We start from the raw sequence: 13,468 nt of genomic DNA, 5'->3' as shown, positions 1-13,468 counted from the left end.
TTATTTGATTTTGAGATTGGATGCAAAATATACATTGGCTCAAAAAAACCAAGGGGGCACATGCCCCCTTAGTTTGAATGGGCATGACGCCTCTGGTTGGAGGATGCGCCAGCGTCGTATAAGTTTGGTGTGTGGAAACATTTTTTATTTCATGTTACCTATGATGACAGCGGAAATAAAACAATAGATAAAACTGCAGTCTATGGGTTGAATGTGTTCGAACAGCCACACGCGACAGCCTTCTCTCCGAACATTTATCTAATCTGAGTTAATGAACACTCTCTTACGTCTTTTCGTATTCAGCGCTATTTTTAGCCTTTCGTAGATAAAACGAAAGCGGCTGATTTCCGCGTAGTTTCATTTTGCTAGCGTGTGAAAGTTGCGCGATCTTATTTCATAAACTGCCCCTTAAAGTAATCAGGACAGAAGTGGTCAAAAGTGGACAAAAGAGACGGATTTAAATATTTCAGGTGTAAACGTTATGTTTCTCTCTCGTCCACATATACTCTGCATTATTTAAGCAGCCTCTCAGTGATAAATCTTAAAGCTACACTGAAGTTGGCATTTTGATAAATGCAAGTTATCTTTGTGTGCTAAAAATGCACACAAAGTTCATGTAGATGGCAATACACATTCTCTTTTTTGCCAAATAAATGAAAAGCATGTTGAAATCATCAATGTCTTCCCTCTCGGTGTGTCAAAATCTCGCCTGGCTTTCCTCAGGGATGTTCCCAATAATGTGCTTAAAGTCAAATTCAGTTTGTGCATGATTACATGATATAACTTATTAATACTGTATCCTAAATTATGGATAATTAATACATTAATAAGATAATACATTTCTGGAGTGTTAAAAAAATAACAACAAGAACCGTACTGAACCGAGAACCGTGACCATAGAACCGTGATACGAACCGAACCGAGGGTTTTGTGAACCGTGCCACCCCTAGTCGAACACCATACCTACATTCTTAACCGTGGAAGATTCAGTTCTGTTCAGTTCAATAGTTTTCAGTTCAAATCACAGCTCTCATCTTTTGCAGCCGGGCTTGTGACCAGTGAGTTCCAAGGGTAAAGCTATTATCATTGTCTAACTAAAATTTCTAAAATGTCAAGTTCTGACAAAAGTAAGCCACAAGACCTGACAATGTTTGACCAAACAAAGATAACAAAGATAGTTAAATGTGTAACCATACCTCTATTCCCTGATTGATTGCCAGCTTTGCCATTCTGATTGCAATTGGTCCCTGAGAAGAAACAATCACAACGTTTCATCATGAGCAGGGCACACTTTAATACTTTACTAATTCCAATAAATCTTTTGTAATATGCTGTAAACATTGTTGTTACGAATATGTTGTTCAAAGTGTTATTTTATGACAACACTGTAATGGTGTCCATAATTTAATTAGGGCTGCAAAACATCTAATCAAACTGCATAACAGGGCTAAATAACATAACAGACTAATATCAACTAATCGTTTGCAGAACAATAGTTTTTTTTACATCATATATATGTTTGTGTACTGTGTATAATAATTATGTTTATATAAATAAACACACATGCATGTATAATTTTAAGAAAAAAATTGTATATATAAAGTATTCATATTTATATATAATATAAATTATATATAAATATAAAAATGTATATATACACATAGATATTTCTTAAATGTATACATGCATGTGTGTTTTTATATATAATGACATTATACAACCGCAAGAGAGATTTAAAAGCATATTAAGGGCAGCCTGCTCTCCAATCACTCTCGTGACTGCTCATAAATGTCATACATCGATCATTCCGCACAGCGCGCATGATGTCAAACTGGGGTTATATGGAATCGCTTGGCATGCGTTGACACGCAGCTGTACATATTTGTGCAGCGCATAAGAGTGTTTACAGATGAAGTTTCGCATTATGGTGCACATGCCCCACCCTCAAATTAAAGCGAACGGTACCCGAGACCACCTCTGCAAAGCGCAACTGTACTTTGGAATCAAATGTACTCGGGTATGGTGCACATAAAAGAACTAACAATGGCTATAGTTTGCTTGTTTGTTTAGCTTTATTTGTCCCCCGTGGGGCAATTTGGTTTACAGCAGTAGTTACATTCAACAGATAAATGAAAAAGTAAGAATTGATTCAATAAAAGAAGTTTGCGAAGAAAATACATATGTTGATGAGCCTTTTTGCAAACTGCATCTACTTGTGACTCAAAGCATAACTTATTGTCAATGACTGTCCCCAGGTATTTATAGGTCTCTACCTGCTCCACAACTTGACTGTTGATAAGAGCTGGAGTAAGAGACACAGATGACCTAGCAAAGTTAATAAGCATTTCCTTAGTTTTGTTTACATTTATTTTAAGAAAGGAAGATTCACACCATTCAACAAAATCTGATAAAACAGGGCCATGCTCAAAGTTTTTTTGACTTAAAAGTGAAACGATGACAGAGTCATCTGCAAATTTAACAACATGATGACCTGGGTAGGTACTCTGACAATCATTGGTATATAAAACAAACAAAAGTGGTGACAGGACGCAGCCCTGTGGGGATCCAACTGATGATGAGAGAACATCTGAGTGGACCCCGTTCACCCTAACACGCTGGGGCCGCTCTGTTAAGAAGTCCATCAGCCAGCTGATCAAGCCAGGTAAATGTTAAAATGTTGTTTTAGTTTATCGGCTAAAACATGGGGTCTAATACAGTTGAACGCTGAAGAAAAATCAACAAATAGCAAACGGACCAAAGAACCTGCCCCCTCAAGATGTTTTAAGATAAAATTTAAAAGTGTTCCTGTGGCATCATCCACCCCCCCGACCTGGCCTATACGCAAACTGTAAGGGATCTAATTTGTCCTGCACAGAATTCATTATGGCAGTCTTCACAAGTTTTTCAAATTATTTCATCACCAGGGAAGTAAGTGCTATAGGTCTAAAATCGTTCAGTAGCTTAGGAGCTTTTATTTTTGGAACCGGAACGATTATAGAGTCCTTCCAAAGTTGAGGGACCAAATGCAACTGTAATGATAATTGAAAGATGTAAGTAAAAATTTCAGCCAGTTGCACAGCACAATTTTTAAGAAGTCGCCCTCCGATAAGATCATGACCAGGGCTTTTCCGCTCTTTAACTGATCTAAAAACTTTGATGACAGCACATTTGTCAATGTGGACATTAGGGGGAGCACAAGCAGAGTCCTTAAAAACAGACACCTCATTACAAAAATTATGCTCATCATAACGATTAAGAAAAACATTAAATTCATTAGAAAGTTGTAGGTCATTTGTTCCATTAAGTGAAACTACACTCTTAGAAGACATTGAACCTTTAGAGTTACAAAAAGAACCCAGAAGTTCAAATATGAACTTGTAGTAATTATAAAGGTTCAAAGATGAACTTACAGGTTCTATGAATATCCCTTGGTTATTTGGACAGTTCTTTTTAGAACCTTTGTTGTGGCCAAAGGGTTCATTTTAGAACTGACCTTTTGTGAAGGTTCCTTTATGAACCTTTTCTCAAATGGAGTCAGACTGTTAAGATTTTATATTTGTATAGACTAATAATAATAATAATAATAATAATAATAATAATAATGATAATAATATCCTTAATTAACATTAACAAAGAGAGAGTGTGTGTGTGTGTGTGTGTGTGTGTGTGTGTGTGTGTGTGTGTGGTTGCGTGCGCGTGTGTGTGGTTGCGTGCGCGTGTGTGTGCAGTATGTACAATGCATAGATATAGCCTAAGCTTCATTTGGGTCTATTCAAATGAACTGAATAGATGGTTTGCGACAGGTACCTATAACACACAGTAAAAGCATCTCCAAGTGTCATTCAGAACTTATTTAATGCATGCATAATAAAATAAATAAGATACAGTGCTGGCCAGAACATAATCTTTTAACAACGGCCACATCCAATGAAACAATATGTTTAGCTGGCAGCAAACGTTGTAAGTCAATGAAACCGAGACCTATCAGCACCATGACGTAATTAATGTTCACGACATAATTCCAGCAGCCGCAGTCGCGCATACACGCGCAAGATTTCACGCGCAAGATTTCACGCGCAAAAACCGTTACAACCGTTGCAGCGCAAGCACAGGGACTGAGAGGAACAGGGCACCTATCTGAGGTAAAACCTAACAATTTTACTATTCACTTTATAAAAAATAGAAGATAACATTAACGTTATGTAGCCTTATGTTAATATTAAAGCGTGGGCTGCATATTTTGAGTGTTTTTGAAGAACATATCTAAGACCAGATGTCTGGAAATAATGGGAATCTTCAGATATGAATCACAAACGTGATGTAACCTATTTTTGATATAGTACTGTAAATACATTATTAATAGTATATAAATGTATATTTATCTTTGCAAATGAACTTTTATGTGATATCATTCTCATCTAAACTGCAATTATTTTTCTAGGGACTGAAACAAATATGAGCACAGAAGTTATTCAATGGACTTCTCAAGATGTGACTGGTTGACTGGAAAAAGTTTCCACAAATTTATCCTAATTTCCTAATTATTTCAAGGTTGATCTCACAGGAATGCCTACTCTTTTTAACTGTGTCATATGCAGCAAACAAACATTTTCTATAAAAAGACATATTGGCCTTTATCACCAAAATAGCCCAAAATTTGAATTCACACGTGGATTAAATAGTTGTGGCAAAATAAACAAAATCTTCAGTTCCTATAGATTAGGTTAAAATGTATGTTTGCTGCAATATATAATTCAGCATGCATTTTTGTTAAAATTATCATCTTCTACTCCTTGTTTTAGAGAATGAAATTGATGGGGATACGTTAATTAACCTAACTCAGAATATGAGCTAAATGTTTTCCTAAAATACAGGATCAAGTAAAATTCATTAGACTACACAGAAACAAATAAAGACTGAAATGCCTACCAAGACTACACACATCAGTCATGAGTAAGTGTTTTACATCTAATTACTTTATTACTACACTATAAAAAAATATGCAGCATTTTTGTCGAATTAAAGGCGGAGTCCATGATGTTTGAAAGACAATGTTGATATTTGAAATCACCTAAACAAACACGCCCCTACCCCAATAGAATCTGGACCTTCTGTTGATAGACCCGCCCCACACATACGCAACCCGGCATTTGATTTGATTTGATTGGCTATAAGTGTGTTTTGGTAGTCGGCCCGTCTCCTTTTCCAACGCGTTTTTCAAACATCGTGGACTCCGCCTTTAACATATATATTTTTGTTACTTTAACTTAAAAAATATAATACACTTTAATATAAAATTAATTGTATAAGTTATGTCAACTTTTCATCGAATGCTCCAGGCAAGTATTACATGTTCATCAAATACTTCTGCCTCAGGCTATTTAGAAACAACAGTTTGTTGACAGAAAGCATGTATAAGGCGCACTTAGAGGGTTTTGAATCTGAACTTATATATCTTCCATTTTCAGGTGTCCAACAAGTTACCAATTAAACAAGGTGTGATTATCCCTTGTCACCAAATACCAGTTCTTGAGAGACTGGTAAGAGAAGGGAACCACCAGATTTCATCAAAAGTCCAACAGATAACCAGTGCAGAGGTAAAGCATGTCAGACAAAGTGACACCTTAATGGACAATTATAATTTTAAAATGCGTTGTGTTTTTTATTTTATAAAACTGAGGAAAACCAAGACATGTGCAGCATAGAAAGAGGTAATTGTCACAAACAGACTGATCTTCAGGATTCAGTAAAAGCAGCAGTGGCGGCTCGTGACTGCTCATCCGAGGGGCGCTAATTCCAAATAAGTGTTCAGAGTGTCATGTGTGTTGCTTGCGTTTTCAAAATATGTGTTGGTTGCGTCATGTGAACCATGTGCATCACGTGTTTTGTCGGGGTAGGTGCCTGCTGCACACGCGTGAAAACCATTTATGATAAAAGAGATGCTCACGTTCACAAAATACACACAAGACACTCCCTTAACAGTAAATTCTGATTACGCATGAGATTATGCGAGTATCTGGCAAACGCGAGCGTCTCTTTTATCATGAACCCTTTGGACGCGTTTGCAGCGGGCACTTATTTTGACAAGACACATGATGCACACAGGATCTCTCATAGCGCAGAACACATATTGTGAAAAAAGGAACCACACACATCACGGGCTACATACATATTGTGACGAACTTCGCATTGAGCGCTCTCAAAAAAAGAAGTCACCGGCCGCCACTGAAAATCAGTAAAGTTAATAATGCATACATTTGTGGAAAGTCTGAGCAGGGGAAGATGATTACAGCATTGGGTGCACTTTGAAAAAGTGAAAACAAGAATGCTTGAAAAAACATCAAATATTAAACTTTTTAGAGGACTGCATGGCATAGACAATGACTGAGAGGACTAAATCCCTATCCAGCCCTTAAAGTCCCTTCAGTTGTGAGTAGAATATTGTTCAAATTTAAAAAGCAAAAAAAAGAAATATTGTATCTGTTAATATTTTCATTATATTGGATTCTAACAGCTTGCATTTGAGGTCCAAAGCATACTTGACACAGACATTGAAAGAAACATGCTGAAGAATCTAGGCCTGGTGGCACAGAAAGTGATTAATGAGTGCCACAGAAGACAGGTTGGAGTGGATATCTGTAGCGAAGTGGATGAAGCAAAACAAGCCTACATTGATTTGGCACACAGAGGTAATGTAACATGTTAAACTAAGAATGACAATAAACAATGAAACTATATGTCAGATGCAATTTCATAATTTTTATTAAAGGTCTCTCAATGGCTGCTGCTGCTACCATGTTGCTTCTATTTCTTTTCAAGGAGAGCCCAAGATTCCTTTATGTCATTAATCAGGTAAGCGTATGTGGCTAAGTTTATCTTTTAAGAGTTTAAATCTATATTAATCCTTTTTCAACCCTATCTTTTAATATCAACTTTTTAAAGCCGGTATTGCATTGTGACCAGTGGCGGCTGGTGACTTCTCTTCCGAGGGGCGTTAATTAATAATATGTGTTCGGAGTGTCATTTGTGTTGCTTGTTATGTCAAAGTGTGTGTTCGGCCCGTCGTGTGGGCCATGTGCGTTGTGCGTCTTGTCAAGGTGGGTGCCTGCTGCACATGCATCGAAATGATATGATAAAAAAGACACATTCAATACTCGCAAGACACTAACTTAAAAGTGCAGTGTGTACATTTTAGCAGCATCTAGTGGTGATGTTGTGAGTTACAACCAACAGCTCAGTCCACTGCTCACCCCTCGCTTTTGAAACGCATAGAGAAGCTACGGTAGCCGTCACCAGAAAAACATGTCATCGTCGGATACAACTTAATAAAAAAAGTTTGTCCGTTAAGGGCTTCTGTAGAAACATGGTGGTACAAAATGGCGACTTCCATGTAAGGGGACCCTCGGTGTATGTAGATAAAAACGTCTCATTCTAAGGCAGGAGTGGGGAACCCTGGGTCCTGGAGGGCCACTGTCCTGCAGAGTTTATTTCCAACCCTAATCAAACACACCTGAATTTCATTTCCAAGTGATCATGAAGACTTGAATTAGATTTTTCGGGTGTGTTTGATTGGGGTTGGAGCGGGGCTCTGCGGGACGGTGGCCCTCCGGGACCGGGGTTCCCCACCCCTGTTCTAAGGTAATAAATACATAACTGTTCATTATGAAAGGTCTTTATACACCCCTGATAATATAGTTTTGTATATTATTTTGCATTTCTGTCAAGAGATCCTTCTATAAATTGCACACTGCACCTTTAACAGTAAACTCATTACACACTTTTATCATAAACCTCTTAGATGCATGGGCAGCATGAACTTGTTTTGGCGGGATGCATGATGCACGTGGTTCGCATGGTGCGCCGAACACGTGTTTTGAAAGGACGAACCACACACATGGCGAGCTTCGCATCGTGCACCCTCAAAAGTCACCGGCCGCCACTGATTGTGACAGGTAAAAATTCCTAAAAAAGCATCTGAACTGGGAAGTTGGAATGTTTTTAAAGTTTAAAATAATATTTGTTTATAATATTAAATCCAAGTAGGAGCTTTGTATAACATTATCACTTTCTTGTTTAGGTACCAAATACACCCAACCCAGTTCTATAAAAGGAAGCCCTTTGGGTGCAGATTCAATCCTGGAGATAATGATGGAAGGTGTGAAAGTCTTTGAGGTAGAAGATGTCACTAGCGCTTGTGCAGTCTACTTCATCTTCAGCATTGAAAAATTAATTTTTAAATTAATGTATGTTTATGTAAATGCATAAAGTGGAAAGTAAATACATGATGTGGATGAATCAACATAAGATATATTTAAATATATATATATATATAGAATATACTGTAAAAATATGTCTATGTATGCTTGTAATGAAACAAAACCAAAATGCCACCTGCAGTTATTAAAATGGCCAATTTCTTGTTTAAATGAATGTATGTTTATGTAATGGCATAGTGTAAATGATGTGGAGGTATCAACATTATTTTTAATTATATTTAAATTATACCACTGTGCTGTTGAATGCTTTATTCTGATTGATTGAGAAATATTCCATGGGTATGCATTATTTTCGATAACGACACACCTTACTTGTCAAATCTCTTAAAAATAGCCACCAGAGCAATGTTTGTGGTAATCGTGATATAAGCAGAATAATTGACTCCGGTCCTTTGAATTATCTGAAAATAATGCACAACCGAGGTGTAACGGTAACCCGCTTCGCATTGTGCCACATAACCACCTTGGGTGTGCATTATTTTCTTTTAATTCAATTGCCTGTTGTCAATTATTCCTTACAATGATATATTCAGTTACATTCTGTTAAATGTTGAATGAATTTGTTAATGTTTGTTTAAATTGCTGTCATGTTTGCAATAAACATTTAATAAAGTATCATGATGTTGTGTCTATTATGAAAAAGTGTAATGATAGTAATGAATAATAATAGTCATAATTATTATTATTATAATGTCCAGAAGAAGGTTCAAAAAGGAACTCTGCTGGTTCTTTAAAGCACCTTTAAAAGAAGGTTCTAATTGGAACCTTTTTAAAAAGGTTCAAAAACGAACCTTAAAGGTTCCCCCACAGTTGCAATCTCCAGGAACTTCAAAAGGTTCATTTTAGAACCTTTTCTTTTTAGAGTGTACATTCTTCTTTGTTGGCATACCCATCATATTACACCTTCCCAAGCAGGGCGTGCATTGCCTGCATTCAATATGTTTACGACTTTATCTTTATAAGCAAACTTTGCAAGTTTAAGTTCTCTCTTAACTTGCTTTGATAGCTCCCTATATTTTAGCATGTCTCCTTGATTAAAAGCAATATTCCTTTGTTTAATTAGTTCCTTAACAGATTTTGTGACCCAATGTTTATTATTAGCATAAATTAAACGTGGTCTCTTGGGAACAATTATGTTCTCACAAAAGGAAATATAACTAGAAACAGTTTCTGTTAATTATACATGTTACATATATGTATACAATAGGGGTGGAACGGTACACAGAAGTCCCGGTTCGGTTCGTACCTCGGTTCTTTAGTACCTCGGCTTTTTAGTACTTAAGCTAATCTTAAAAACATAGGTGTCCTTATCAGTGTTATTTTCAGATGTCATGAATATGAACTGAAATGCATTTAACATACTATCTCGTATTTCAAAAATGTATACCTCTTTAAGTAATCTTGTACTCATCTTTCATACAAATATGGGTTCAAATGTATTACAAGTGCTACCTAAATACATTTTAAAATTACATTTTGGCCTTATTTCATATTAATGTACTAAAGAACAAAAAAATAGGCTTGTAGGATGAATTAATAGGTGTGTACGACTTCACGATGGGCTGCAAGAAACGACAAGTGGATGACGTCAGAGTAACGCGAGAGCGATTTGCATTCAGCCTCCTCCGCAAGATTTCTCGCAGTACTCTGACGCTGATGGCGCTGCGTAAAGTTGAGCACGCTTAAAAAACTGAAAGCAGCTGAACTCGACAGAACTGCCCTGCGTATGCCTGTTGTATATAGCAGGACAATTTATCTCCTACTTCTCAGCGTGAGAAATACAAAGTGTGGCGTTTGAACTGACTGAAATGCGTGTTTGTCAAGGTGAATGCGTGAGACTTGAGAGCCCTGATTAGATGTATTTCCACTCACATACCTAACAACTGCTGAACAACGCCGACGCACAGTCCTCGTCTTTTCCACCACTCTCTCGCCTGTACTATTGTAACTGACTGGAAAACTGAAGCTTTGCCAAACTTGCGATCTTAAAGAGGCTGGCGGAACGTCTAACTCTTGTGGAACACCACCACTTGCCATACTCGCTGTCGGCTGCTCATTCACTGGACCGGCGTCGACGTGACAAAAAAATGCAGAGTGCCAGAGAATGTAGACGGGCTCTGATAGAGCGCATACATAGGCGGAGCTCGGCTGCATTGGCGCCAATCAGAGCTTCAGAGCTAAAGCGGGGCAACAGATTAGCTGTCCATAAAGAACCCGCGTATCTAACAGTAGTTCCGCATTACATTAATTATTTTGCACGCAAGTTTTTTTATTTTCATACCGTGTATTCTCCGTTTAAATTCATGCACCGAACCGTGACCCTCGTACCGATTCGGTTCGAAACGAATACATGTATTGTTCCACCCCTAGTATACAATTATATATGTTAGTTATACAGTACCTGAGGGTTAAATTCTCGGGCCAGATACAGAGCTTGTAGGTAAGCAGCATCTCCGCTCTCATTCTGCTCTACAGCATGATTCACTAGACCAAGTCTCTTAGCCTCCACACCATCAAGCACTCGTGCTGCGAATATCAGTTCTTTAGCTACAGACACTCCAACAGTTCGTGGCAGACGCTGAGTTCCCCCTATAGACAAAGAGAGAAAACAAATAAAAAAATTTACTAGTCCAGTCAGGCCAATGGTTCAGAATTTGACTTACCCTTCCAAAAAATACGTTATTTTTTAGCTTCATATTTCAAAAAATGTTTCAAAAGCCAAATAAAATTGTACTGTATGCACACACTTTTATTTAAGATTACGTTTCTTGTCTGCTTTTCTTGGAAAACAAGATTCTGTCCATCAAGACTTAATCGGTTGTTAACTTCTGAGCTTTTTTACTCAAACACTAACTGTGATGAGCATTTAGTTAAAAGCTATAGTGAGTGGCACGTTTCTGCAAATATTTATATTCCAAAAACAATATAAACTGAGAAACACAGTTGCAGCTATAACTCACACTGCTGTTACAATACGATATTATAGGATTTAGTATATTATACTAAATATATGCTATATAGACTAATGCGAATACTATATAATATAATTTAACCAAGCTACAAGTGCACAAAGGAAGTGGTCAGTTGTCACTGGGCAGTCATCAAATTGCCAGCATGAAAATGTGCATCAGGTAGACTGGTGGTGGGATAAGCATCACACCATCCTGGAACTTAGCCTGACAGTCTCACATGTCCTCAGGGAGAGGACAAGGCTAACCACTAATGCAGAAATTTTTGCAGACAATTTTCTAGTATATCTAGTAGAATTTTATGATCTATTGTGTCAAATGCTGCCCTAAGGTACTTTAAGGGGCTGTCCACACGGAGACGCGTATCACTGTATACGTATAAATTTGTTATCTTATTGGCGTTTCATCCACACGGATCCGGCATTTTGGGAGACTGAATCTGCTATTTTTTGAAACAGGGTCCTAAAGTGGATAAATCTGAAACCGACACCCTTGCGGTTTCGTCTGTACAGCCAATCCGTATATTTTGTGAAGCGAAAACGTCATCACATCACATGTCGGAAGCGTCACACGTAACAGCAACAACAATAACAGCGGACTACGTGATTGTGTTCGTGCTACAGAAGCTACTAAAGCCTACAAGCTTTATTACAGCAAAATCTATTGCTTCTGAGCAATTGTGGTGACCAACAAGCGATAATGGACAACACCATACATTGGTTATGCGCATGCTCAAAGTCTTCTTCTCCGTGTATAGTGTATATCTGTGGCAGAATTACAGCGCCCCATACTGGTCCGGCATATATACTACACCGCTTTCAGTCGGTTTCAGTGGTTTTGTGTTTACTGATTATTTTTTAGAGCAAGGAAAAAAATTATCCGATAAGGAATGCAACGGCTTCGTGTGGACATAGCCTAATTAATACAAAATGCACATAGATTTTCAGTACTAATGGGGAAAACGATGAAATTGTTATATTCATAGCGATATCAAACAGGCATGTAATTGGAACGTTAATTTAATAGTGCTAATAAACAAAAAATATACATTTCAACATTTTTATAAGGTTAGCAATACTAACATGATTGTCGGTCATAATTGTTTATTGTGTGTACATATACACAGGGTGCGATTTGTGAAAAAAACAGAGGGGGGGATGTTTTCATAGGCGACGGTGGGTACCCACCATATTTCGTCATGAGTCATTTTGTACCCACCACTAGTTTTAACTTTTTTGATTGTTTTCAGTGGTTATGAAGAGCAATATGAGAGAGAATTTTGGTAATTATTGTCCGACCTAAACAAAAATCCATTCTAATATTATTATTTTTTAAAATATTTTTATGATTTAAATATTTCTAATATGCAGAAATCCGCTCTCCGCTCACGAGCTCTGATAGGAACAAACCCGATCCTCACTGTCTGCTGAACTTGAGCAGAAACATAAATATATAACCAGCTTTTCTAAATAGTTTTAAATCTAAAGATTTATACTATTTTAGCACAAATTATGAGCTTATTGACGATTTTTTATAATTCTTGACATAATGCGTCTCTGTCCACAGCACATTTCAAAACATTTTAATTCATAAAATAAATCATGAGAACATGAACTCATCACTGCATTTGCAGGAATTGTAAAATCTTTTTTCTTATTAACTCATGAAGCAGCCTAATGCAATATTTTTACTGTAATAGCTTTTGTTCCCCCACACATATGAACTGTGATCATGCACAACGAAAAAACACGCAATAATTAAATCTTGAATGGCAAAACTATATGGCACAATGTAGTGTCAACTTAAACATAAATATGAACAATGTATTGATTGCAAAGTTAAACCATTACAGTAGAAACCGTTTTAATGCTGCTTTTAAAGTAATAACATTAACTTTACACCGCGATGCTTTACAGTGATTTACAGTGAAATTATAGAAAAGTCAGATGCATTATGTGTTAGTCACTTAGCCTCATTTGCGCAAACTGGACGCGCCCGCGCCTCGCTAAACGCCTCATCGGCATTTATCATGTGTGTAACTTCTGCCATTCTCAATGGTGTGACTGGGACACTAACTCTGCTTGTCATCATAAACAGATAATCAGATTGTGATCTTTATTCACGCTTTATTAATATGCGGCTGAATATGCTGCATTTCATCTTTTCGACACACAGCTCCATAACCATCTCGCAAGTGTTGATAGGCTATTACTCGTGAGATGT

At 37.2% G+C, this 13,468-nt stretch overlaps 1 protein-coding gene and 1 long non-coding RNA gene across 5 annotated transcripts in view; one reads left to right on the top strand and one right to left on the bottom strand.

The window, feature by feature from the left end:
• Nucleotides 1-13,468, bottom strand: part of auh (AU RNA binding protein/enoyl-CoA hydratase) — a 57,576-nt gene that overhangs the window by 7,133 nt on the left and 36,975 nt on the right. For 2 of the 3 annotated variants that reach the window (XM_073874006.1, XM_055209163.2), the window contains 2 exons: nt 10,678-10,865; nt 1,197-1,247 (listed from right to left, as the gene is read on the bottom strand). In XM_073874006.1, coding sequence (XP_073730107.1) covers nt 1,197-1,247; nt 10,678-10,865 — 239 coding nt within the window. The remainder of the gene's footprint in view (nt 1-1,196; nt 1,248-10,677; nt 10,866-13,468) is intronic. The other variant, XM_055209164.2, reaches the window with a different exon arrangement.
• Nucleotides 3,966-8,749, top strand: LOC129442951 (uncharacterized). 2 transcript variants are annotated; one of them, XR_012372499.1, is made up of 6 exons: nt 3,966-4,953; nt 5,469-5,597; nt 6,361-6,429; nt 6,515-6,689; nt 6,770-6,852; nt 8,078-8,749. It is a non-coding gene; the product is annotated as an uncharacterized lncRNA (long non-coding RNA). The 2 variants fall into 2 exon arrangements; XR_012372498.1 differs by lacking the exons at nt 3,966-4,953; nt 5,469-5,597 and having other exon boundaries at nt 5,604-6,429.

This window comes from Misgurnus anguillicaudatus, chromosome 12, assembly GCF_027580225.2.
Source record: "Misgurnus anguillicaudatus chromosome 12, ASM2758022v2, whole genome shotgun sequence".
Classification (NCBI taxonomy): Eukaryota; Metazoa; Chordata; class Actinopteri; order Cypriniformes; family Cobitidae; genus Misgurnus; species Misgurnus anguillicaudatus.
Note: the sequence above shows the minus strand (reverse complement) of the source record. Positions and strands in the feature narration are given on the sequence as shown.